The following is a 27,181-nucleotide window of genomic DNA, read 5'->3' on the forward strand; positions in this document are numbered from 1 at the left end:
GGCACAGAAGATGCATTCTCCATTTTATTTTAAAAAAAACCGTACGTTTTCCACAGGACAGTACATGAAGGAACAGGGCAGTGGTGCTGGACACTGCCACCTGCCCCTGCCTTGCCCCAGCACTGCCCAGCAAAGTAAGGGCTGCAGCTGGGGTGAGAAGGGGCAGGTGCTGCTACAAATGGACACAGTTGTCAAAGAGGCCAAGACAAAACCCTGTCAGCTGGACCACATCACTGGAAGCCTTCTTGTAGCCTTCTCTTTTGGAGTTTGTTCTTCTGGTGGCAAAGGAACTGTCTGGTGAGAGTTCTTTTCTGCTCACAGCAGGGATAGCAAAGCTTCACCTTCAACATCCCAACAGCACTGCCCTGGCTGCAGATGATCTTAGCCAGCCCTACCTCCATCTCCAGCATCATCCCCTCTCCCAGGCCACCTGCACCAGTAACACCAGACTGCTCCCTCCCACTCAAGTACAGCAACACCACAAGGGGAGGGAAGCAGGGATGAATCCAGAAAGGGCAGCAGAGATCTGCTTCTGGCTAAAGCACACCAGACACCCAGGTGAGATGGGTCCTGTTGTCCCAGAGGTGTGGGAGGGGAAAAGAGAGTTCACTCCATGAGTGGTAGCACTAGGTTGCTGCACAGCTGGAGGTCACAGCATTATCACTTCTCCTCCTCCTTCTCTGCTGAAATTCTTCACTGCCCCCAGCCCTTTTTCACCGGATGATGGGTGCCGAGCGGTCATTGGTGACTGTGGGGCGCAGCTTGACTGTGGCAAAGGGGTTGGTACCTCTGGAATGGGACAGGAAACAGGAAACTGTCAGAAAGTCTGCAAATGCCACGCAGGGATCTCTGCGACCAAGCAAAGGCTACTCAATCCTGTTGCAGTCACCTCCATGCCAAGGAGGAGAGTGTGGTAAAGCTCATTCCTGAGTATGTTTTCTCCATCCTTAACACACCCTGCTGCACATTCCCATGTGGCTCCCCTTGGGCTCTCCTCAGGGCTTCCCACCCTCCCTCTTCCAAAGGATGAAGCTAGCACATGGCTGCCCCTCATATTAGCACTCTGCACTTGAAGAGTGTACACAAATCCTCCAAGCAAGGAGTTGGGGAGCAGAAAAAGGCCACAGCACCACACCAAAAACACGGAGACACCAACTGAGGTGCAGGGGGAGGAAAACCAGGGATTTATGGCAAGTCTCATCTCCACAGACCTGACTCAACAGAACTCAAAGCCACATCCTTTTATGCCTCAGCCCTTTCCAAGCATGCAGAGATGCACAGTCGTGTAGCTCCACACTCAGGCTGCGAGCTGCTATTGTGACCCTTCCAGAATGGATGGAAAGGAGCATGCTGGTTTGGACATGTGTTCAGGGTGCTCAGGTCCTACTTCATTTTATCTGAGTCAGAATAGGACCTTCCCAGTCAGCAGAGGCCAGAAAGGACTACCTCTGCCTCCTGTCCTAGCCTGTAGGCAGGCTGTGCATTGCTTTTCCTCAGACACTTCTTTGTTCCTCCCACATTTGACAATCCAAAATATTAAATAATAATAGCATTGTAATAATACTCCCCTCTGTCAGATGATTCCAGAGCAGAGATCCACATCTTACTCACCGTGGGAAGAGTTCAGGGGGCTGGTCAAATACTCCTGATTTCTGCAGTGAAAAGAAAAGCAACAGTGAGAAATCTGGAGTGGGGAATGGAGAGAGAAAAGTAGGGCAGGAGACACCGCACACATGGAGGAAGATTTCACAAAACACTTAGGTGAGTTAGGAGCCCCAGTCCTCTTAACAGGGCTCTGACTCCTTATTCATTCAAGCTTTGCAAAAGTCCACAAATTCCCCACTGTAGATAATATCCTGAATTTTGTTGTGGGGGGTGGTCCCTACACCGCAGGTTCCTTACTCCCTTAGGACATCTTTTGTTTTGGGGAAGAAAGAAGATGACTCAGATCCCCAGAATGTCATATCCAAGGAGCACAGCAAACAGTGACAGTCTGAGCTACATTTCACCCTCCAGCACAGCCAGAGATGCCCCCTCATGTTGCCCACACACCCTGGCAAAAAGTCTGTAGTCCACGCCCTTGTGTGTTTCCTGCATCCATGGGGAACTCCAGAGCTGTACCTACCTACCCTACACCACATACTACTTAAAAGTGGACAAACTTGATGGACAAAGTTGGACCTCAGCTCTGTGGCCCTTATTCATGGCCAGTAGTGAAGGATCAGTGACAACTGACCTGCTAAAGTACTCTGGTGGCAGACAAGAAAGCCACACGTGGCTATCTGGGGTCCAGTTGGGAAGTCACACCCATTTGTTTGTGGCTCAGTGGGAGGATGTCTTGGGCATACATTTAAAGCAAGGCTGAGTCTTTCAAAATTAGTCTTTCCCTCCTCTCTAGTGAGGTGCTCTAGTGAGCACTCTGCCATGCTGCTCCAAAGGCTGCACACAATTCATTACTCAATCCCAGGTCTATCCCTACACCCTAGCCCTGGGACATGATGGAAACCCACTGGCCCAGAGGGACAGAAAGGCTGCAGAGGCTGTTCCCCTGTGTTGTGCAGCCTGAGGCTACCTGAAACTACAGAGCAGGACATAAAGGGAAAAAAAAGAGTAATTAAATGTTGCAGTTTTCAGTTCTTTGAGACATCCAATTGCTTGCAACCTTGTGCTGGCCTGGAACCAGTGACTTTGGAAAAGGTTTTCCGGCCCTCTGTGAGACTGAGAAAGTAATGCCCCACAGGCAGCACTGTTCTTTCCTTCCCCAGGTCCTCACATTTAACCATTTAACGTGTTTCTCCCTTGTCAATTCCCTACTGCTGGAAGCAATAAGTGCAGGACTTCCTTCTCAGTGTGCCATCCATAAGCCATGGGTTGGACACAACCTGTTCTAAGGCTCTCAAAAATAGCTGTACCCTCAGCCTTTGCTTCCAGCTTTTTCCTACCCCAGCTATGACTTTAAGCCAACCCTTGTCTGCATTTAAAAGAAGAACCCTGTGAAACTCCTCTCCATTCCTTGAAGGGAGAAGAAGGATGGCATCTCTGTTAGCTGGTCACTCACTCCCAGACCAGCCTGGTCACTCCATGGTCCTACTATTAGCAGGAAGAAGTGCTGCCCTTGAGCCACCAGAAATCAGGCTGGGAGGTCATGGAGGAAAGGACTGAACTGAAGGGTCCCTGGTGAGCAAAAAGAGAGAGAGATGAGAAGGGCAGGGGCAGAAAAGCAGTTCCTTGGGAGAGCAAAGGCAGGCACCGAGGATCTGAACACTACAGGAAGACTAGCAGGGGTCATCAGGTGGCATGTGAACAGACTGGATGAGACAGACTGGTGCTAACAAGAACTGGAAAAGCAGCAGGCCCCTTCACCAACATCAGAAAGGTGATTTTCTGTCTCTATTGGCCAAAGCAGAAAAGGTGTGCCTTGGAGGATGAAAGTCAGATGTGGCCCACTTCACAAACACCTGCCAGTCACTGCTCCTGCACTCACCTTGGAGCCAGAATTGACTGGGGCAGCCGCCCCACTCTGGTGACTGCTGGCACCCACTGAGAGGGGAGGTGGGTTTGGCAAGCTGGGCTGGGCAGCAGCAGGCCAATAATTGCTGGAGGACGGAGTGCTGGGACGGTCCAGGATGTCATCCATACTGTGACTGCTTCGCAGCGGGAAGGACCTGAGCAAGAGAAGACAGTGAGGTGGGAGTCAAAGGGCAAGGATCAGGGAGCAGCACAGGTGCTAGCATAACATGGGATGTCTCTGGAGGAAATACACGTGCCTTGGACTGGCCCAGGTGCAAGAACCTTTGAGATGACATTGCACAAGTTATGGGAGCTGCCTAGGGAAGCCTGTGAGATCCCAGAACACAGTGAGGCTCTTGGCAGGATCTCCAGCATGGGAGCCTTGCAGGTCTCCTTGGGGCACACTCTAAACAATTACCCTGCTGGCATTCATGGTGTACCAGGAGCTCCTGCCTGGCCAATTGCCATCCTGTTACCTGGTGTCTGGCTCCTCCATCTCCCTCGTATTCTCCAAAGGCTTGACATAAGCTTCAGGGAACCAGCCACACCTAGGGCACAGGAACAGAGACAAATGAGGTCCAGGCAACCATGGTTTGTGTTTCTTCAGATCCAGTTGCCAAACACTTCTCTTCTGCACCCATCCCACACATCAGTCAAGCCACATTTGCTACTACCATATGTGACAGGGTTCCTGTGCATCTTTCACCCATAGGTGGGGCACAGGGGTTATGATGGGGCAGACCTTGAACTTGGAGCAGGACTTGCTTATCTCAGGAGCTGTGCTCCTGGCAGTAATGTTGGTGCAATCCAGCAAGAGACACCCCAACCAACCACAATCACAAGGAAGCTGTGGAAAACTCATCCAGGGACTTCACAGCAGCTCCACTCCAGAAACAGCTGCCCAAAGAAAGGCACTGCTTTTGCTCATCTCACATCTGTGAGCATTCCTGCAGACCACGTCCTGTGTGGAACAGGGCAGGCTTTACACACAGATGTTGGCTGGCTGTGCCACAGGGAGTAATTCAGTATGTGCTGGGTGCAGCAGTTTCCATGCCCTGCCTGTGCTGGAGGCTGTGGCAGCAGTTGCAGCATGGGCTAAGAAATGCCAGGCCTCTCAGGTAACTCCAGCAGTTCATGGCCCTGAGCTGGATCCCATGACAGCAGTCACTCAGTCGTGCAGGCCAGGAGCCACTGCATCCTTGGCTCTTCCACCCAAAGCCCCTGGGGGTTTCTCAGTCAGCCCATCCACACCAGCCTTGCCACACTGCATCTTCTTGGCGCAGAGAGCCGCCATCACTGAGGACACAGCACTGTCTCATTGAGATGGTGGGTGGAACACACTGCCCAGGCCACACCAGGAGGCAAGGGGGTGGTGTGATAATTTTTGGCTTAACTCTTCTAGCTCCAGACTCAACAAGCCTGCATCTGGCCAATTTACAGCAGCAGAGTCACGTACGTGGATGAGCCTTCCAGTTTGCCGTAGAGCCAGCCATTCTGCGCCTCTGGCCTCAGCACCGTGATGACATCCCCGGGCTCAAACCGCAGCAGGGTCCGGTTGGTACCCGTCGTGTGGGGCACAATGGCCTGAACTCTTGTTGTGCCGCTCCTCTTCCTGCCCTCACTGCCACTGCTGGCCTCGCCAAAGGAACCCGAACGGGACGTGCGACCCGTAGCAAGCAAACCTGTGGGGAGGCATCCCAAGAGTCTGGCTGGAGTCTGGCATCATCCTGCACAACCCACACTGCCTCAAAGGGACAAGTGCTTTCCCAGTCAAGTAATTACTCTAGTGGAAGAGAAGGTGGCCTTTCAGGGAGAGAGCAAAGAGTAGCATGGGAAAAAGCAGGGTAAGCATCCTGCCGGGAACAATCAACTCAAGCCAAAGACTTTTTTTTTGCACTGTGTCCTCTTTGGCCAAATGGCTAGAGCATAAGCACTGCATGCCCTGGCTGATGCCCTCCCTGCCTGACAGTCCTCTTCCTGACCTGCTAGAGCTACTGATTATTTGGGTAATTTCTCTCTCTTCCTGTCCTTTTTATGCTTCTTTTAAAAGCTTTAAGCTGAAATGTCTCAGGAAGGAAAAGAAGGCGTGTCATGGGTTAAGTGGCTGGGTTTCACAGGGCAAGCTAATATTTAATCTAGTAGTATGAGAGAAGCTACTTTACTAAAATGATAATTCTAGCAAGAACAAGTTCTTGTAGTTCAAGGAGCCTTGAAACTTGCACATTCACAGGTTCCCCACCTCACACAGCCTGCCCTTGCCCTTCGTGGACTCTGCCCTGAAGGCTAAGCTCACCTCCTACTTCAGCCTTGCCCTCTACAGCTCCCATAGGCACTGTCCTCTCACCATGCCCAGGAATGCAGCTGCTGAGGTCTGGTGGTCTGCTAGAGTGGTGGTCCCTTCCCAAACCCAACCCTCTTCCCAGAGAGGTCCAACCCCTGTGTCTCCCCACAGCACTGCTCCCAGATACGGGTCATACTGGCTGCTGATGGTGTCCTCCGCAGTGGCCGCCTGGGAGACTCCGGCTGAGGAGACATTCTCATTTCTGGAGGGTCCGGAGAGAAGATGCTGGATCTACTTCCAGTCACAGAAGAAGAAAAATCCCCAAGGGGTCTCTGGGGCTGTTGGAAAGAAAGGGGGCTGAACACACATCCACAAAGGCTGTGTTAGGCAGGAGATGCTCTGAGAGATGTGCAGTCCCTCCTAGAAAGCCAAACTCAGCACATTCCTCCATTGCAGCCCACACAAAGGCTACTCTTCCTCTTGGCCAGGAAAGGCCACTGGAGCTGGACAAGACAGCAAGCACCATCGTTGCCCAAGGACTGACCTTGCCCTGCAGCCCCACCACCAAAGAACCATTGAATATTTTGGGTTTGAAGGGACTTTTAAAGGCCATCTAGTCCAACTGCCTGCAATGGGCAGGGATGTCTTCAATCAGATCAGGTTGCTCACAGCTCAGTTCAATCTGACCTTGAATGTTTCCAGGGATGGGGCATCCACGCCCTCTCTGGGACACCTGTTCCAATATTTCACCAAACAAGGTTAAGCTGTCTGTGGGCTCCTCACCATCTCGAGGTGGGTGGGTGTGAGCCGTCCTGATGGATACCCCTGGCCGTGGGAGGCTGAGAGCAGCCCCTGTGAGTGGCTGTTTGAGGGGTTACGGCTGGCTTCCAGCTGCTCCTTCCACCGTGGTGCCTTGGTCTGGATCATGCCCCGAGCCTGGAGACAAAGAGAAGAGGGTGTGATGGACAGGGCAGATCAGCTACAGAGGAAGCCTAGGGCTTACAGATGCATTAAAGACCAGGTCCTCCTCCAATTAGGTTTGTGGGAATGGCCAAGCAACTCCTGGTAGGCAGGAATTTCCAGGATGGCACCCTCCAGCAGAGATCCTCTGGTACCAACAACCCTGCTATAAACACCTAAAGCACCCTTCCCTCCTCCATCGCTCACACACCCGACTAGCCCCATGCCAGCACCATCCTCAGCCCCAGACATGTTCTCCCAGCCTAGTACTGCCAGCCTGAACCTCACAGCAAGAAACAAAACTGTTTCCTGCCCAGTCCATGCACAGATGTGTCTTTCAGCTAAAGGATGGCTCAGCCCTGGCTCTCTCCTGCCTGCATGCTCCCTCTCCAGCCCTGCTGTCTGCTCCCCCAGCTCTGCTCCCCAGCGTGTCAGGGCTGTACCCTGCTGTAAAACTGGAGGAGAGTGTTGTAGAGCATCTGGTGCTTTTCGGCCAGGAAGCGGTAGCGGCGTTTCTCCTCCAGCTCAGCCTCCCTCTGGCTCTCAGAGACGAACGCCTGCATCTCCGAGCGCAGTCGGATCACATTCTCCTGTGTCACAGGGAAAAAAGGGAGGAAGGGATCAGTGAAAATCCAGCAGAGTGGACTCAGGGGAAGGGTTGAAAGGGGTCATCATGTCTGTCATCTTCCCAGTCCACTTGCATGCTGGAGCAGCAGAGAGGAGCTAGAGCAGACTGCTGGGGATTAAGTCCTTGCTTCCTGAGACTTCCTAAATGAGGAAAGGGCTTGGCAGGAGTGAGTACCACAGGTCAGCAGCACCCTGTAGAATAGGAGTTTCCTACTTTCCAGATAAGCCTGCTGCCTTTTGAAAATTGGGGCAACCCCTTGGCTAAGCCTGCTGAAGAAATCAGCCCCGGCTCCCGAAAAATCATCTAGTTCCTATTACCAGCTCCTCTTCCTGCAATCACTGCTTACCTTCATCTCCCGGGCATTTTTGTCACGAGCCCTCTCCATTCTCCACAGCTCTGCCATGCATTTATCCAGGTTGGTGGCTCTTCGTTGGTATTCCAGCTCATACTGCTTCTGGCTCTCCTGCCAGGGAGAAAACAGGCTCAGTAAGGAACCAGAGACCCAGCCACACTGTGAGGCAGCAAGGGTCCTGCTCTGATGGGTTGTTGGACATCTGAGTCCACCTGCAACCAGGCTTCACCTGGACCTCCTATGAAATGTCTTTCTTGGCCTTTCTTTTAATTTTAAATGGCCCAAGAGTTCTGATGAACCTCCAGGTCTCAGGAGCAAGGACTGTCACCCATCTGCCCCAGCACTGGGTCCCAAGGCCTCTGTCTTCCCCTGTGACACTACCCACCAGCATGGCCAGCTGGGCCATGGCAGCATAGGACCCACAGACAAGCAGAGCCTGTGGTCTGGGGAAGCTGGGAACTCTGCTTTTGGAATGCTGAGTCTCTCAGCCCCACTGAAGCATTTGGCAAGTCCCACTGCATAAAGAACAGCCACCTGCCCTCTTTAGCTCTCCATCATCAGCTGAAAAAGGGGAGTTTGTTCCATGATGGGAGAAGACCTCCTATCTCCTGCTGAGAAGAATCACGGAAACACCTCAAGTGTTGAAGCAAAAACCCTTGGGTGGAGGGGAGAGGGAAGCAAGAGAGCTGAGGAGGAGAAGGGAGTTCATTACTTACACTGATAAACTGCACATCCATTTTGCTGTTTTTCTCCATATGCTGCAGTAGGTCCACGTGGAAGGTCTGAGCCTGAAAGAGACAAAGGAGCCATCACCTTTATCCCTTCACCATATGGGATGTTGCATGAACTGTGATAAGGGGTGGCTCATAGAACGTGCTGAGCAAGTGACTCACAGCCAGGCCCTGGGCATGCCAGCCCTGTAGGCCTCCTGTGCCACGTGCAGCAGGGAGGCAGGCATGCACCTGCCTGCAGGCATGTGTGAGGGCAGCTGATGGGGTGAACAGGGTAAATGCTGATAAGCCCTATCTAAGGAAATCACTTTATTCTCCACCTCCACCAGCCCTTGGGAAAACTACTCACCACAACTTCCAAATCAGAGCTCAGTAGTCTCTGCGTGTCAGACATCTGCATCAGAATTTCACCTTGGGGAGGGAAAAAGAAAGGAGAAGGTGAAAAAGTCCTGTGACAATTTTCTCCTGTGGCCAAGGAGGCAGACCTGCAGCGTGCGGCTCAGACTGATGATACAGGGCTGTGAAAGTCCAAGAGATACCACAAAGCACTGCTCTCTGAACCCTTCCCAGGCATTGTCAATGCAGGCTTACTCCAGCCCAGTGCTCTGCTACAGCCCCAGGTGTCAGCTGGCAGCCTCGCCTCCGGGCTCTGGGATTTTCTCTGCCACAGCCCCTACAGGTCGCATTTCTAACCCCAAAGGCTCCCCAGCTGTGATGAACGTTTCTGGCTGTCCTATGGGAAGGCAGTTTCAGCACCCACCCCAATGCTATGCATGGTCCTGTCTTACCAATGTTGGCATTATGAAATCAGGAAAGGAAGAGACTGATGAGGGGAGCAGAGGAGCTAGCTGGGAGGTGCAGGTGATAAAAAGAGTCTGCAGAAGGGGCACATCTGCTGGAAGCTTTTTGCTAAAATGTTTAGCAGTGGAGCAGTTCCCTGACTTTTCAGCAGTTGCCACCAGGCTGCAGAGTTATTTACAGTGCTGAGTGTAAGCCCCTCAGCCCCAAGCTGCCATTCCAGTCAGTTGCAGGCTCAGGAGGACAAAACACCATCAGTTGTTGTCAGTGCATGCTCCCTGGCTTTTCCCTCACACCTCCAAGGAGGAGAAAAATGCTTCCTCTGTGATGAAAATTTCATCTCTGGGGGCAGGATGCCTCAACAGGGACTGGTTTCTGTGGGAGGTCCATCCCTGGAGGCCCATCACAGCAGCTGAGCTCACTCACTGATCTCAGAGAGATACAGGGAAGAGTGCTGGGACTGTGCGATGTATTCAAGGACACATAATAAATTTGACTGGCACCACCTGGACAGTGCCTGGTACAGAGAGACACCATTTAGAGGAGCTGTCTTTCTCGCCCCAGTACCTGGAAATGGACCAACTAAGGGAGAGGGTAAAACAAAAGGTAACTGTGGTGACTCACCACAGGGAAGGGGAGATGATGTGCAAGAGGGCCTTACCCAGCATGTGTGAGGTGGAACTCTGCAGTGCTTGCTCCCCAATCTTCTCAACTGCCTTAAAATACACCTCGGCTGCTTTGGACAACGCTGTGGGGAGAGGAGAGGGGTGATAAGGATCTGGCCTGCCTTCCCACCATCACCAGCTCCAGCAAGCAGCTCACAGAACAGCCACCTCCTGCTACTTTGCTTACAGGCACCCCATCTCTCCCCATCAGCAGTGGGTCCTGGAGCTGAAGAGTGCTGCTCAGGACATGCCAGAGGTGGCAGACCAGCACCCCTGTCCTGGGTGAGGGGATAGGGGATGCTCAGGCTGGGTGCAGCACTCTGGTCTGGAGCCCTGGCTGTGTGGGACCCCACTCACCGTGGAAGGCACGCAGGTAGTTGTTCCCCAGGTACACCAGGTTCTCCAGCGCAGGGTTGAACTGCTCCAGGATACTCTGTGGCCAGGCAGAAGCATGTTAATGCCATTCTTCCTCATGCCCAGAGACCTCAGCAGCTCAAGGCCTCTGTGCTGTGGTTGGGCTGGGTGAGAGCCCCATCTGGAGCCCTGGAATGGAGGTCATGTACAGCCAAGCACAGCCAGCTCCCTGCATCAGGGCTGGCTGGCAACTTCAGCTGCCCTTAGACAAGCCAGCCAGGAGAGGAGCCGTGCCAGAGGGCAAGGTAGCCAACTGCAGAGCCAAGTGGTTGCCTAAATGAAGATGGCTTTCTCACAAGGGCCCACACCCACTGCAGGCAGGGGAGTAACTGCAAGGGGATCTGAGAGGCCTTTTCCCTCACCCCACAGCCAGCCAGAGGTCTACTGCTTACTATCCAGGCACAAGCACAACCCTTTCCTGGCCAGGATGTGGTGCACTGCCAGACTCAGCAGCTTAGTAAGAGGAGGGATGGATAACCAGCTTCTCTGCTTTTATTTGCATTTATCAAAGGTGTCCATTGACTACAGAGAAGACAGAGACCAGAATAAGCATTTCCCCACTTCTGTCAGCCCTTCCCCCACCTTGGTTCGGCACTGATGTGTGTAGGGAAGTATTTATGAGATCGGAGACTCTTTCAAGGAAAGAGAGAAACAGCCATCAAACTTCTTCCTGCCAGCAACCAAGGTGTGTCACCCTTCACACTTCATGTCCAAACCACCCTGGCTGCCCAGATTCCTGAATCTGCCCTTAGGACCCACACCGCCCTCTCCTCCTGCTCCCACAGCCTGGAGCCCACAGGAGCTGCTGTGGTACAGCCTGGGAATGGATTCAGCCCTCAGCTGTCCACCCAAGGGAGCCCTTGGCAGAAAACACTCATCGCCCACCCACAGGTCTCCCATATGCTGTCAGGAGCAGCCTTTGATGCCAACACTCACCTTGTAGATGGAGATGGTGGATCTGTAGGACAGATCCATCTCTGGAGCCTATTCCCTCTCCCACAGAGAAGCAAGGAGCAAAGGAGAGTACAAGGTGCTGTTCTGGCCTGGAGGACTCTGCTTCTGCACAGCGAGCTGGATGGAAGAAGCCTGTCACCAGCAAGGAAGGACAGCAGGAAGACACAGACGTGGTACAAAGGGAGCACTGATGGAGTTTAATAATTCACCAGCCGAGAGGCTGGAACTTGATCTCTGGAAGTAACCAGACTCTGGGGGGGAGAGAGGAATCCTGCGACAGCCAGCAAGGACATGTGACCGCCTCTTTGCATTATTGATTGCCAGCTTGGTACCCAGCTCTGCCTGCCCTGACACCTGCGGCGCCGGCCACCTGCCCGAGTCACCGCCTATGGCTCGCTGCCTGCAGCACTGCCACCGCTCTGACGTGGCTTGCTCAGCCTCACCGTGCCCAGCCAGTGAGGCATCTTCAGCTCTCTCTCTCTCTCGTCAGGAGTTCCCTATCGGCTTTTGATCACAGGCAGCAAAGGGCAGCAGGCAGGGGGGAAAGCAAGGAAAGTTCTACAGAAACTTCAGCTCTCCCCTGCCCAAACTCCCCCACCCCAGGCTCTGGCACTTAGCCTCCATCCCACTGCCACTGAAACTCTATTAACAGCAGAAACAGGCTTCTGTCTGAATCCTTTCCCAGGTTTCACCTCTGCTGAGCTGGGACCAGCACTGCCATTGTGATTTCTTCTGGGCACATGCCTGGGAAGAGATGGATCAAGAAAAACCCAGTGGTTTATTTTTTAGGCCTGGACAGCTCCAAGAGGATCCTCATATTGCAACTGGTCCAAAGCCTCTACTCTGGTTGCAACTGCTGTGGGGTAACCAGCCACTCACACACCACCCACGTGCTCCCAGGGCTGGCTGCAGGGACAACTCATTCACCTCTTCAGCCCATACAGGATTTATACCCTTTGTGTCTCAAGGAGCCCTTTTTCCAATTTTCTGTAAGATTTGTAAGAAATGCAGAGTCTGCAAGCCTAGAACCCCTCTGAGAATTTGGAGGATGGAGAGAAAGAAAAGACCACCATGGACTACATTGGAACCAAATGCAAATCCCTCTTTATTTTAGGACATGTTAGTTTCTCACAGAAACAGGCAGCAGCAGTCCATTCACTCAAAAGAAAAACATTACAAATTCAGTTTTTCAGGTTACTCTTCAAAACACCTTCAGATAGATACATAAATTATTTATAAATATGCAAAAATTACTGCAGAAACAACGAGTGGTGTAGCAATCACAGTAGAATTTCCAGTTGTAATAAAAAAGTAAATCCAAATTGTCACAGGGTTGGCTTCTTTGCTGGGAACCGATCTTAGAGCATTTCAGTTTCATGTTAAGAATAAAGAGAAATGATCTCTCTACCAAGCCAAGGCTTTTGTCCCTTCCACTGAACTTGCTGTGAGTAAAGACAGGCTTTCACATCTCAGCCCCTGAGCAAAGTGTTACACAGCAAATCAGTGGCACAATAAAGTCCTGGGTGGGGAGGCTGCTCCTTCCCCAGGCATAGTGTTGCCAGCCCATCTCAGAGGGGAAAGGAGAAGCTGTTGCAGAAGACAACTGTCTCAGGAAAGGCTTGCCCTTCTCCCAAGGCCAGTTGCAACTTTCTGTATCATACCTGCTGCAAAAACTTGCAGCATTTCTGCTCCCCTCCAAATTGGGTGTGTTGAAGGAAAAATAATCCCTTTTTCCCATACTATACAACCTGAAATACCTTGGGCCCAGTGGGCCAAGCAATCCCTGAAGCTTTATCAGGCCTAGGCCCACTCTGTGACACAGGAAGGTGCACGGTGCTTTGTCAGTGGAGTTACTGCACAGACCGGAGATGTTCCAGCTGCTACAGCTCAAGACAAGTAGGTGAGGGCTCTGGATTCTGAGCCAGAGAGCAGGGCAGCAAAACCAAGCACAGCAGCAGAGATGGGTTTACAGCACAAAGATAACTGTCAGCATTTCACAGCTATCATACATGTCATACATTCTGTGTCAGGGAATACATGTGTATGTGCACTGTTGTCTATTCAATACTAATTCCTCTCGACTACTACAGGTCTCTCCCCTACCTCAACACCTTGGCTCAAGGGCAAATCTGAGCCATTTCAGCATCTGCTGCTCCTTGCCTTCAGAACGCAGAACGGGAATCTCCAGGTCAGTCATCGGCAGAGATACTGCACCAGCTGCTCGAACTGCTCCCGCTGCTGGTAGATGTAGAGCTGGGTGTCCCACAGAGCGTTCACCAGCACAGCGTCGTTCACCTCGTCCAGCATCACCTCTGTGTGCAGCTGAGGGCTGAGCCTGTGGACAGCGAGACAGCATCACCAGCTGGGCACGGACACGGAGGTGGCCAGGCACGAGCCTGCCAAGCAGGACACTTCCACTGAGCAGCTCCCAAAGCCAGGGTGCTCACTGACCCTTGACCTGTCAGGCTTGCAGAGCAGAGGCCTTCCCCCTCCTTCAAGGCCCAGCCACAGTGGAGCAACTGCAGCACATGAAGGACAAGTCTAAAACAGGCTGTGCAGGGTGGAACAGGGCAGGATGCACATCCCAAAGGACTCTGCAAGACAGCACCTCCCAAATCTCCCTCAGCTAGCCCAGACCAGGCATGCTGGGTGCCTCAGGTCATGTGGAAGGCCAGGGCACTCTCCATGCTGTCACTGAGGCGTGTGCAGGGGGCAGATCTGCACAGGCACGCCTCTGGAGGGGATGCCATTTGGGATGACGCATGCCACAGCCAGGTCTGAAGCAAGAGGGATAAAAATAGGTCTGTGCAAAAGAGTGGAAAGGAAGCTCCTACCGGAAATATGGGACATCCGTCATCTCACACCAGGCCCTGGCACGATCCACAGCTGGGCCATCTGCGTCAGTGCACTGCAGGAGAAACAGGCCCGCAGTTACAGCCTGGCTGCTCTTCCCCTGCTGACCACAGGCTTCCCTGGCACCAAGTCCAACTGCACAAGTCCCAGAGGGAAAATAAAAACAATGGCATCCTGGATGGCACTGCTTGCCACCAAGATTTGGGTGGCTTTTCTTCTTTATTTTTAATATAAGGACAGTGCTCCTGATCTTTTTTTTCCCCATGTTGCTCAGATGATAAACAACGCTTCCTGGAAAGATACTGAGTTTCACAAACTCACACCTGCAAATGTTCCTAAGAGTCACTGACTACCATCTTGTCCTTAGCTCCTTTCAGCTGCAAAAATATCCCTTGGGCATGAGTGTCCCCTTTGGGGCACTCAAACCCCCAAAGAGTCAGACAGATCTTCAGGCCTGCAGTGCTCCTGCAATTCTTAAGTCACCAAGTTACATCCATGGCCAGAGCAGTTCCAAGGAAATAGAATTTCCAAAAGGAGGAAGCTGGAAACCTTTTCTCCCTCCCCGCAAGCAACCCCAGGGGTCTTTTGCCATCCCCTCCACCCAGTACTCACACAATCCACCACCATCTTGCCAAGCTCCCTGGCCCCGAAGACGGTTTTCGCCAATTCCCAAGGGTTTGAGGGGCGGAAAACATCCACAGAGCTCACTGGGACCTGTGGAGGCTTCCCTGTTCCCAGGGAGACCACCAACCCCAATTTTTTCACTTCCTGCTTCCGACCCTGAGGACAAACAAAAGATCTGTTTGTAATGACCAACAATGAAAGTGAAGCATGTCTTTCACAGCAGCTTCCTGGGGAAGCCCTGAAAGCCACGGCAAAAGGCTCAGCTGCCTTTTCTTCCCCCATCCTCCCCCTGAGTAAGGCTTGGTGAGACAGCTGTAACCCACAGGACTTCAACAGTTGCACTGCTTTCTCCCTTCTCCCCTGACCACACTCAAACCCATGGGACCACCTTGGAGATGAGTCCTAGGACCAGATGGCCATGAAACAGTCCAACTCTTCAGTCATTTTGGCAAACACCTCCCCCCCCTTTCAGTTACAGGGAGCAATTAGCTGCCACTGGTTATTCAACTTTTTTAAGAAGTTGCCACACCTCAGAAGGCATCCACTCTTCAGCCTTGCAGAATACCTTGCTCTTGTCTTCTCCATTTATTTTTGGGCAGAAAAAGGCCCTGCAGAGCCATGTCAACAGCCACACACAACTATCAACTGAACTATCCTTCTTCAAAGAAGCAAGGAGAGGCTGATGAGACTATCTCCCCCTCTCACACCCTTGTTAGAAGAGATATCTCACCTCCCAGCCACTGTTCCCAACACATATCCTCCTCCATACACTCCCTTTTGGGAGTGCTGCACTACTAACTTGTTTACCCACTAAGATGCATCCACTCTCACACTCACTTCTTCAAGAGAGGCTCAGTGGGGCCAAGAAACTCCAGTTACCAGTCAAGGCTAGGATTTCCCTCACCTTTTTGATCAGTGTCTTGTTGTACTCATGGATCTCTGCCATGGCATCAAGGGTGGGGTTGTTGGCCAGCAGCCCTCCATCCAGGAAACGTCCAATGGGTCGGAAGTAAGTGGGAGCTGCACCGCTGCAGCGGGCAGCACGCCACACAAGCTGCTCTGCAAGGGACAGAGAGCAAAAGGCCTCTTGCAGCAACTCTGCTGTACATAAAAAGCATCCCAGCTCCACCAACACAAATCAGGATGGCTTGTAATCCCAGGAAACCTTGCCCCTCCCAACTGTAGGGCTTCTGCTTGGATGCACAGGATGACTCTGCGGGGCTTTAAAATATGTTCTCACCACTTCCTACATATCCTGGGTCAAATTCACCCTCTATCCATTTCCTTACTGCTATTTTGATAGTGAACCAGTTATGTGTGCCAGACAAGGCAGCAAGCTGGAGGGGGCTGCACACTTTGGTTACACAGCTTTTCCATGTTTTCTCATGGGAGCCCAGGGAAATATGCTGACTGTACACAGGACTCCTCTAGCAGACCCCTTTCCTCATGAACCTTGCTAGCCAGGCCCTGTTCCTGGTACAAGAGAAGGCAAGGGAAGGAGAGAGGAGAAATGAGAAGCATCACTAGGATCTAGTTACAAGTCAAGACCAGGGATGAGCCATTGCTGATTTTCAGAGCAATAGGAGGAAGAACATGAAATCTGTCTGTGAGGGATGAAACCTTCCCAACCAACCAGCTGGACTTCCGTGTGCCATCATTTACCTTCTGGCTGAGTGAGTGGCTGGAAAGATGCACTTGTCTTGTATTCAGTGGAGCATTTTGTCTCTGGTACAGGGTAATTCCGGAAAAGGTGGAGCTCAGCTGGCTGTCGGTCACACAATGTCCCTGTCACCATAACCCTGGAGAAGCAGACATGACAGAATAGGAGTAAAATGGAAAAAAAAAATACTTACGGTTTCAATAGTCTGCACATCTGCTCTAAGATCTGCTCTAAGGAGAGGCTGAGCATCTCTGCTGAGACAGGTCTAGAGCACATGTGGGACAGCGTCAACCAGCACAGCCTGACACAGGACTTACTTGGGTTTTCGGACATCTGTCATTTTGGTGTTTTCCCCAAATTCCTTCTTCAAGAACTCATCCAGGGGCTCCGACTCGTAGGGCCGAGACCCCCGGAACACCATGTCCTTCATGCGGAAGTACAGGCAGCGCATGTAGTCCATGGACTTCCCTGAGATGGGCAACAGTGTTGCCAGGAGCAGGCAGTGGGAGGAAAGGCAGGCAGAACAAACAGCACATCAGAGCAAGGATTTCCCAAGACAAGCAGAGGACGGGAGGCATCACTCCCAATCCAACTCCCTTCCCAAGCTGCCTGTCACCTGCTTATTTTCTCAGCAGCATGACTGGGAAGGATTACAGGGGAAGAGCAAGCTTGGACCAGTTTCCCGTTACCAGAATATCAATCACCTTCCTCTAAGGCCTCTGTGGAGAGCACAGGAAGTACAGAACACTGAACTCTGCCACCATGCACTCCCCAAAACCCAGAAAGCTACTCAAAGCCAGCTGACATGAGAAGCAAGCATGAAGCCAGGGCGAGGGTTTCCTTCATTAAGGAACATCCCTTCCCTCCTTTGGCAGGCAGAAAAGACTTGCTGGGACTCAGACAGCTCCCACCACACATCTGCTCCCCCGAGAGGAACACTCAGGCCCACCGGTGTGAGAAGGGACCCGTTATGTCCTTACCATGTACAATAGCCAAGGCCAAGATCCCTCCAGTGCTGGTCCCCGCAATCCAGTCAAAAATCTCACGAATGGGACGGCCTGCGGCCTTTTCAATAGCCAGGAGAAGCTGGATGAGCACAAGGCCACGGATGCCCCCTCCATCCAAGCACAGAAGCCGGTCCTGACTGGAGAGAGACAGACACAGATGACTGGGAGCTGTGGGACAGATTACAAATCACAGAACACTCTGTGGGAACATGGCCCTGGGGACGGGAAGCTATGCCACATTGCTGCAGATAGCGTAATTGGTGAATAAATAAATCCAGCAGTGTCTTCTCAGGTGCAAATAAAGACACATCCAATCAGCGTTATTAATAATTAATAAATAAGCTGGTGCAACATTCTTTGCTCTTGCATAGCCATCTCTAACCTTTACACCAGAGAGAGTCACCAGCCAAAACAACACCCAAGTCCCTTACTACACAGTAATGGGTATTGTGTCATAAATAAAAAAAGCAGACAGACCCAAATCCTGCCAGCAGCACTTCAGTGCCAACTCCTCCTCCACTCCACACAAGGCGAGGTGCTGGCACTGCCAAGACAGTGCAGAGGAGCTGAGTGAACATCAGGGCAGTGTGTAGCGATGGGGAAATCACAAAGCCGAAACAGTGCTGGCTGCCCAGTAGCACAGGGGAGGGACAGAGCAGGGTTTCAGCTCCTCAGCTCAGGCTCCACTGCAGCTCCAGGCAGGGATCATTTATAGAAACAGAGATTTCTCAAAAGATGCTGGAAAAACTGCAATGTTGATGGACACAAAATAATGTCAGCTCTGAGGATGCCATCCACATGGGTGTGGGAGGGGAGGATTCACACACAGATTTCACCTTCAAGTTGCACAGGAGCCTGGACAGAAGCTGTTCCTCACTTACTTTCTTCTAGCCTCACTGGGCATGTCCACAACATCTGGTGCCTTCAACAACTGTCCGAGCGTTGTGGAAATATACAAAAAGTCCTTGTACCCTAGAGGGCCATGAACATGCAAAAGGAAAAAAAAATAAATTAGAGATCACCAGTGTGGAACTGATTTCTACCATAAACAAAGAGAGAATATCCAGCTCCCTTCCCCATCAAATAAAGGTCCCTGCAGGAGACACAAGCCATCTTACCCACAGCCAACAGGTACCCCCCAAATTTAACTCCACACCAAAGGACAGCAACACCACCCTTTAGAGCAGGCAGCTGTAGATGCACTGGAAAAGACAGGATTTGGAGAAGCAGATGATGTGCACAATGGGTGAGAGAAGGCAGAGCCCAGCAGCGTGCCCACTATGCAGTTTACTGAAAGCTGTTAAGATTAAACCTAAATCTACTCCTCAAAGTAACCTAGGCAGGAGAGCTGTGGGGACAGGGTGACTTGCCATTACCCCTCAGCTGATGTTCACCCAGGCCACCCTGAGTGCGGGGCACCAATCCAAGCTAGGTGAGAAGTCAGCCTGCGAAACCAAAAGAAGAAAGAATGGGGGGAGAAGTTACAGGCCAGGCCAGGAGGTGGCTGTGGATGACGGTGAATTGCAGTGAGGAGTTTCTTCAATGGCCAGAGTCAATGATAAAAAAGGGTTTTGCTCTGTCACTGCATCAGAGCTGAAACTGGGCATGGGTTGCCTTCACTAGGCTGTGGTGAGAAGAAAGTCCTGGTGTCAGCAGCCACTGAGATTTGTGGTGACACAGACACATTCCAGGATTGTCCTCCAAAGGACCACAGGAAAGCCTTTGCAAAGAAAACCTCCAACCTGAAATGGGAAGTTGTCCACAAGCAGATGTTAGCTGCTTGCATGCTCTTCTCATGACCCTCCAAGTCAACTCCTCCGCTGCCTAGTCCACAACCCCTCTTGTTGCCTCTTCCTGAGCTCTGGAGCCTCCGGAAGGCAGAAATCCTGTCACTTAGAACAGACCCATGTGCTTATTCACACAGTCTGGGCAGCACAGACCACAAGATTCAACACAATCCTATGTCCCAAGATAGGCTTTCCCTATGCATTAACAAATCCCATGATCAAGCTTGCTTATCCTCAGGCTTCACCCTTTCCCAGCTGCTGGCCTCCAGGATCTGAATAAGTGACACTTCTTAAATCTCCTTGTGCCTAGCACAATACTGGAAAGTCCTCAAAGCAGACCAGCAAGCACCTTCCCTTTTATACATGACCCAGTGGATAAAGTACCTGCAGGCTAAATTCCCCCTCTACCAGAGATGTGAGGGAATCAGTCTTTTTACAGAGCTACATTGTATCAGGTCTATAAAACAAATGTTTTGAGCACAAGAGTTTAGAATACACACAGAGGAAAAGCAGAGAAAAGAGATGGGATCCTGCAACAGGTGAATGAGGACAGAGTCACCACAGAGTCACCAGACTAGTGAGAGCTTTGACAATTCCCAGAGAATGACTCATCTGAAGAAGAGATCTGAGACAGCACTGTGAAGCAAGAAGGAAGAAGAGCGAGGGAGGGCCAGGGAAGGCTTTACCTAAGCTGTTGAGGTTGCTCCGTGAGGAAGGTTGGCCTTCCAGGAAGGAGACAGCAGATGATGCCAGGCCTGGGGAGTCAGTGTTGGGAGGTGGGTGGCAGCGTTCGGTCCCTACAGTTTGCAGCAGGTCTAAGAGCACTTTCCGGTTTGCACCTTAGGCGATGAAGGGGGAGTTACAGATCAGAAAGAGAATCAGTGCAGACAACATGGGAGCGTGCTCTGCCGAATTCATAGCAGGCCTGACCCTCACAAAGCCTCTGGGATGACCTGGGGAAGGGCAAAACACATCCCAGGTATTTCTCCCCAAACTCCAGGCAGCAGGAGTATCCAGTGCTGTGCAGTTTCAAGGGTGTGTGCCACAGGCTTCTTGCTTTTGAAGAACTGCCCATGTCTACCTGTCCCTGGGCAGTTCAGCAGTGCTACATGATCCCACTGTGAGCCTGCAGTGCCTGACATGGTGACCCGAAAGAGGGGAGATGCATGCTAGCTTTTCCTCTTGCATCTCTGTGTCACAGAAGAGAAATTCATCAAGGGCTATTAACACAAAGCCTGTGCTGCTAGCAAAGTAGGTGCCTACTACGTGAGCAACTAGAAGCTGGGAAAGCATGTTGGAGAAGCATCACCCATGCACAGCATGTTTTCACCTCTCCCCAAGTCACTGTTTTGGCCACCAAAAGGACACAGGATGCTGGGCTCACCCTGTAAGGCTGCTGACATGCTCCCTCACCTTTGCTGCTCCTGGCTGCCAACAATCCTGGTGTCTCCCCAAAATCATTCGGGATCTCAACATCTCCTCCAAAGACAATGATTGCTTTGATCATATCCAGGTGGTCATGCTAGAAGAGAAGAGAAAGCTCAGTCAAGAGCCATTACACAATTTCTCATTCCTTCCCTCCATTTTTCATTAGCCAAAGCACCCACAAGGGAACATCACATGAAAGAGCCAGAATTTCAAAGGACTCTGTCACCATCTCAACCCTTCAAGAAAATCATCTCTCCTTCCCAGCAGCCTCTGCAGAAAGCTCACCTTCATGGCCAGGTGCAGCGGTGTGTTGCCATCGCGTCCCCGGGCGTTGGTGTGGGCGCCGTGTGTCAGCAGGACCATGGCGCAGTCCAGGCGGCCCCGCTGGACCGCAATGTGCAGAGCCATGTCGGCCGTGCAGCTGCTTGCGTTCACATCTGAGCCATACTCCAGCAGCAGCCGTGTCATCTGTGCCACATCAAGAAGAGATAAAGCAGTTGTGAGGACAGCCAGCTGGGCATCCAAACCGTCCAGGTCTCATGGCAAACAAAGCAGGGGAACAGGAGGCAGCCTTAGCCTGGAAACAGCTGGCTGGCAGAAGCCAGCTGAATTGTTCCAAGCAGTGGGGTTTCTCTGTCTTTTACCACAGAACTAGTTAGTGGCTGCACAATCTGGCTGGAGCTTCTGGATCCTTTGGGACTGATACACAACTATAATGAATGGCTGAGATCAGTGAAGAAAAAAACAGTTCCTACTCAGGCCAGGATACTGAAAGGGAAAATTTTGCCTTCTGAGCTTCTCTTTATAAGCCAAGAAAATTCAAGTTTGCTCTGAAACTCCACAAGACATTTCTGAGAGGAATGGGATACTGCAGGAGAGAAAAGAGCCCTGCTATAGCAATGCCTTCTGCCTGCAACAAGCGTCATTCAGGTGCTCCAGCACAGCGTATCACCATCCTGCCCAGCTCTGGCAGGAGATGGACTTTCACCCACGTGCCACCACTCTGTGCCTACCTCACACTTGCCCTGCAGTTTCTAAGGCATCAAACTCTTTGCTCCCAGGAAACTGGCAGGTAATGAGAAGAGAGCTCCCTCCAGGGGCAACTGTGCTTCATGGGATGTGCACATGCACTCAGAAAGGCAAAGTTAGCCACAGAAGGAATTAACTGAGTGCTGGATAACAGCACAGGCCCTCCCCAAGGATTGGCTCTATTTACCTCTGCATTCTTTGCCCAGTGCAGTGGAGTGGCATCGTAGCGTGGGTCCTTGGAGCAAACCTGGCTGGCATCTGCCTCGAGAATGGCCTGGGCACACCTGGGAAAGACAGTGAGATGACAGGATGGGTTGCTGCTGCCTTCACTCAAGGCCTCTCACATCACCACCTGCCTTCTGCCCAGAGGAAAACCAGGAAACCCTGCAACAGCAGGAACTCAGCACCTGCGAGTTCCTCACCTGCACTTTTGTTTTGCTCTTCACAGAAAGTGTGGGCACAACAGGAAGCATACATGCCAAATAGTGTTGGGAGCAGAAGAATCTCTCCAATACAAGTTGTGGAGTAACATCTGCGTGCTTCTCTAATACAGGAATAAGGCACTTCTGGAAACTCTCCAAACCTGAGAAGATAAATTCTCCTCCTCTCTTTCCATGGAAACGTGGGAATATAATTATAATAGTTAAATACTTGCTGAAATTAAGTACTTCCCTATGAGTGGAAAACCATACCTGTTGTGAACAGACCAACATCTGGTGCCTAGAAAACAGGGTAGGCAGACTTATGAAATTTGATTATCTTCTCCACTACCACCAAAAAAATTCTGTACAAGAGATGGAGCGCCAGTGCAACCTCAGTGACCTATGCCCATTCTGAGCTTGTGAATGTGTGTCTAATGTTGGGAAGTACTTTTCAAAATGCTTAAAAAACAGCTACCAGCAGCCAGTGCTGCCTTGAAAGCCCTGTTTGTAGAGCTTGAACACTTTCTGAACATTAAGTATTATAAAGCATATACAAAGGGAATTGAAGTTCTCCAAAGAAAACAGAGAGTAAATATTGTGCCTCCTTTGATTCAGTTCCAGAATGTGTTATTAGGAGTCAAGATTATCTCTGGCTTACAGGAGATAGGAAAAAATAAGCTTTGAAATGAAAGCTTTTTAGGATCAGAGCACTCAAAGACAGAGGTAAAGCACTTAATACTATTTAAGCATCAGTCAATTGTTTTCCTACAGCTCATTCTGAGAAAAAGTATCTCCCAAAGTATCATTTTAAATGTGTTTTTCTCCTGATGCCTGATACTGAATAAGGTATCAATTCAAGGATAAAATGGTTTTATTCTGAAAGCATTTCTTTCTTTCCCATACCAGCACTTCCCTGTTCTTTTGCCAACGACTACACACAAGACCTGTCCTACTGAGCACAGCCCTGGACAATGCCAAGCAAGCACACAAGTCCCCAGAGCGGAGGGGACATTACATACCCCTTCTGGGAGAACTTCAGTGCTGTGTGGATGGGGTAGCCCAGTGTCCCCACAGCGCTGCAGCTGGCACGGCACTTCAGCAGGGACCGAACCATGTCCTCCTTGCCCAGCTGGCACGCCAAGTGCAGAGCTGTCAGCCCCTCGTGGCTCAGGTGGTCCAAGCCAGTAGTTGGGGTTCTGCCCAGGAGCTGGAAGGAGGAGACAGTAAATAAAGAGACAAACATGGAAGTGCACTGTGTCTTCTTGAGCTCCCAGGACAGACTCTGGAGAACTGCACCCCTCACAATGCTACAGCCTGTCCGCTCCATCCCTGCTCCCTCTAAATTGCAGATCTGTTATGTGCTGACTAGTTTGCTGCAGAAAAGTATCCCACTGCCACACTGAGGAAACCCTGCAATCCCTGGTGCACACAAGAGAAGTGGGAATTTAGTTTCTTTTCTCTGGTTTAGCAAGGAACCAATACACAAAACAAACAAACATGAGACAGATCAGACAACAAGACAAGTTGATGCCACCATAGAAATAAAGAGGATATCTTTTTAATACGAAGTTCCTAATTGGCCACTCCACAGCATGCCAAGCCCTGATTCTCAGCCTACCTAATCATCCATTAGGAAACTCCAACACAAACTGGTAGGCAGAGGGAGAGCTGTCTCAACAGGTATTGGGCAAATGTGGCGGCTGCAGCTGTGGGGAAGAGTCTCAGGCTCACACCAAGTCTTGGGGAGCTGAAAGATCTCAGGAACCATGTGCAAGGCCACCCACACTTTACAAACCCTGTCACTCTGTCTAGCACTTCTCAGCAATCAAGAACACCTATGACTTCAGACTGTCTCTGCCCCGAGGTTCTGATCACTGTCCTCCACGCAAGGCTACTCAGTTGAAACAGCAGGTCCTGCAGCTCAGGAGAGCAAAGGGCAGCTCCAAACTGTCCTTCAGCCCGTGGGCAATACATGATCCCCCACGGCAGCCTCAACACACACTTTCCTACAGGAGCGCTCTGCCCGAAACCAAACACCCTGCTTGCAGGAGAGAGGGAATGGACAGCCATGAGCCTGAGGAAAAGCAGGATAAAGGCCTGATGCAGACAGCAGTGAAGGATTACTTTCTGAGGAAACCTGCTTAATGTCCTTGTTTCAGTTCTGGGAATCTGTACTCTCAATATGGGAAACAGCACCAGTAAAGAGGGGATATATGAGGCTGAAATCAGGCTCAAGCAATAACTCAGCAGAGGGAACTGACTTTTTCTTTGCCTGTCTGCAGCTGTTTTCCCATCTCTATCACAGCACAGAGAAGACCCAATCTAGTCTCACTTTCTCCCAGACTAGAAGTCGTTCCCACCTCAATGATCTGGGGGTTGTTTCCTCGCACAGCATAGTGGAAAACAGTCTCCCCGTTCCTGTCGGTGATGTCCACCCGCGCGTGGCACTCCAGCAGCTCCAGCAGGCACTCCATGTCCCCCTTGCGGCACGCCAGGTGCAGTGGGGTGCAGCCATCTTCGCTGTCCGTGCTGTTCACGCAGCTGCAAGGAAGGATTCAGCGTGAGGCCCAGGAATGGCCATGGGGAGAAGGAGGGCATGCAGCTGCTCCAGGAGCTGACACAGAGGTACCCTCCACATCTGTCCCATCTGGTGTGAACCATGAAGATCAGGAAAGCTCAGCCTCTTGCCAGGGAAGAAGCACAGGGAAGAGCCATCAAGTAGCCCTGCCCTGGACTCTTTCCCTGATATGCTGCTCCTTTTCCTGCCCTCCATATGGAATCAGTTCCCTCTGCCCAAAGGAAAGCAGAAGGCAGGTTACAGTCAGCAGCCTGGCAATGGTGCTGCTATTTGCCCTCCAATTCCCTAACTCCCCGCCAGTCTGCCCTATCCTCAGTAAACTTGTGCTGGTTTTGGCCAGGGTGGGTAGAGTTAACTTTCTTCACAGTGGCTGGTGTGGGGCTGTGTTTTGGATTTGTGCTGAACACAGAGCTGACGATACAAAGATGTTTTTGCTACTGCTAAGCAGGGTTTACACAGAGCCTTTTCTGCTTTTCATACTGACCCACTGGTGAGGAAACTGGGGATGCAGGGGAGGCTGGGAGGAAACACTGCTGGGACTGGTGACCCCAACTGACCAAAGGGATTTTCCAGGCCATATGACACCATGTTAGTATATATATAAAGAGTGGGGAGAAGCAGGAAGGGGGGAACATTTGTAGTGATGGTGTTTGTCTTCCCAAATCACCACGATGTGTGATGGGCCTCTGGAGGTGGCTAAACACCTGCTTGCCCATGGGAAGCAGGGATTCAATTCCTTGTTTTACTTTGCTTGTGTACATGGCTTTTGCTTTCCCTTTCTTTATCTTAACCCAGGTTTTCTACCTTTTGCCCTTTCGATTCTCTCCCCACTCCCTCTAGTAGGAAAGTGAGTGAGTGGCCGCGTGCAGCTTGGCTGCAGGCTAGGGTTAAATCGCAGCAGAACTTCCCAATGACAAAACAAGGCCTTGTGGCCAAAAAATGTTCCCAGACAGTCCTACTGTACCTCCACTCTCATGGCTTACATAGGGAGCAAAAACCACCCCTAAAATCTGTTCCACAAGGGTTGCAATAACCTAACCAGTGTCTCTAGCAGGACACTTTAATCCTTTACTTCAAACACCAGAGCCTGAGGCTCTGCAGCAGCATGCTGAAATCCACCAACCAGCTTCTACAGCAAAGAAGGGATACTCTAACACAGCCCAGCCTGCCCTCCCAAGCTCCTTCTGAGCACTGACCCCCTGGAGACACCCTGCTCCTTGCCTCAGGATGTGGTTGTGCCGGAAGTTCTCCCGGTGGCCAAACTCCACAGCAATGTGTGCAGGGGACCAGCTGGGGTAGCTGCGGATGCAATCGCTGAGCTGCTGGAGCTCCTCCAGGGACAAGGGCTGGCATGAGCTCTCGTAGAAAGGGCGCAGCTGCCGGGCATATTGCTCAAAGTACACCAGGGCGTCTGCCTCGTTGTCCACCTGGAAGAGCCTGGAGAAAAGGCAAGCACAGGGTTCATCCTGCTCAAAGGAATAACCCAAATCCCGTGTATCTGAGGGAAACAGTGCTTTTCCAAAGGGAAGTGGTGGGAACTTTCCTTTTCTTCTTCAACTAGTGTCATCCTTGTTCCGAGGGAAGCAAGGAGACTACTTCACTGGAAGCGAGCATCCCTCTTCCTGACCAAGGTTAGGTTTCATTCAGAAGTATCCCCTAGATGCTGAACCACAAACAGGAACGACCAGAAATGCACGTAGACCTATGGATGCCCTAAACTATACCACAGCTGCCCGCTGTCGCTGTGTTTGGACCTTGTCCTGCTTCCACGAGAGGTTTTGCAGAAACTCCTCCCCCCGCACACGCATGGGCCTTCCACCCCTCCCAGCCCACCTGCTGCCCCAACACAACACCCCACACCCGCGGCCTCAAAGCAGCCCCGGCACCAGCAGTGTCAGGACTTTGGTTTCCCACGTCAGGAGGGATGGCCAAAAGTCTGTCACTCACCGGAAGGCGACCTGCGGGCTCTGGGGATTCACCAGCAAGCAGTCCCAGGAGCGAGAGAGGCTGTTCTTGTAGAGGGCCACCCTGCCCTCCTCCCGCAGGCAGGTGTGACCGGCGTACTCGGCGGCCGGCACCTCCCTCACGCGGTACGGGTTGGAGAATATGTGCGTGACGCTGCTGAACGTGTCCAGCAGCCGCCCAAAAAACTGCATCTTCCCAGAGCCTCAGGCGGCTTCTCCTGAGGGAAAGGCGGCCACTGGCTCCGCCCGGTCCCCGCCCTTCCACGCACTGTGCGACCCGGAGCGCCGCCGGGTGACACCGCGGGGCCGGGAATGGGATGAGGGCGGAGCCGGGGATGGCGCCGGGCAAAGCACGACGGGCCCCCAGCGCCCCCCGCGCGCCGCCCCCCTCCGCGCGCACCGCCCACCGCCCCCCGCGCGCGCCGCCCGCCGCCCGCCAATCGCCGGTACCGCCCCCCGTGACGGGCCAATCAGCGCCGCCGCTTCCGGGGCGGGGCCATGGGGGGCGGGATTAATGCCGCGCCCGCCGCCTGCCG

At 51.9% G+C, this 27,181-nt stretch overlaps 2 protein-coding genes across 3 annotated transcripts; both read right to left on the minus strand.

Annotated features, from left to right (window-relative positions):
- Positions 1-18: 18 nt before the first annotated feature.
- Positions 19-11,437, minus strand: LOC131573826 (brain-specific angiogenesis inhibitor 1-associated protein 2-like protein 2). Its single transcript, XM_058828102.1, has 14 exons — positions 11,276-11,437; positions 10,283-10,358; positions 9,922-10,008; positions 8,812-8,873; positions 8,448-8,519; positions 7,726-7,842; positions 7,195-7,341; positions 6,575-6,727; positions 5,988-6,129; positions 4,967-5,192; positions 3,987-4,058; positions 3,485-3,665; positions 1,612-1,652; positions 19-789 (listed from the first exon to the last, which is right to left on the minus strand). Exons 1-14 carry the CDS (start codon positions 11,312-11,314, stop codon positions 714-716), a joined length of 1,491 nt encoding a protein of 496 aa, XP_058684085.1. The 5' UTR covers positions 11,315-11,437; the 3' UTR covers positions 19-713.
- A 933-nt stretch (positions 11,438-12,370) lies between these two features.
- On the minus strand, positions 12,371-26,998 carry LOC131573168 (85/88 kDa calcium-independent phospholipase A2-like). Of its 2 annotated transcripts, XM_058826864.1 has the most exons (16): positions 26,629-26,998; positions 25,903-26,118; positions 24,464-24,644; positions 23,123-23,310; positions 21,869-21,965; positions 20,938-21,120; positions 20,638-20,746; positions 19,911-20,063; positions 18,319-18,409; positions 17,411-17,574; positions 16,748-16,898; positions 16,433-16,569; positions 15,675-15,829; positions 14,759-14,926; positions 14,128-14,201; positions 12,371-13,628 (listed from the first exon to the last, which is right to left on the minus strand). In XM_058826864.1, exons 1-16 carry the CDS (start codon positions 26,835-26,837, stop codon positions 13,487-13,489), a joined length of 2,418 nt encoding a protein of 805 aa, XP_058682847.1. In that variant the 5' UTR covers positions 26,838-26,998; the 3' UTR covers positions 12,371-13,486. The 2 variants fall into 2 exon arrangements, with proteins under 2 accessions (XP_058682847.1, XP_058682848.1); XM_058826865.1 differs by lacking the exon at positions 19,911-20,063.
- Between the last annotated feature and the right edge of the window lie 183 nt (positions 26,999-27,181).

The sequence above is a fragment of the Poecile atricapillus genome, chromosome Z, assembly GCF_030490865.1.
Source record: "Poecile atricapillus isolate bPoeAtr1 chromosome Z, bPoeAtr1.hap1, whole genome shotgun sequence".
Taxonomy (NCBI): Eukaryota; Metazoa; Chordata; class Aves; order Passeriformes; family Paridae; genus Poecile; species Poecile atricapillus.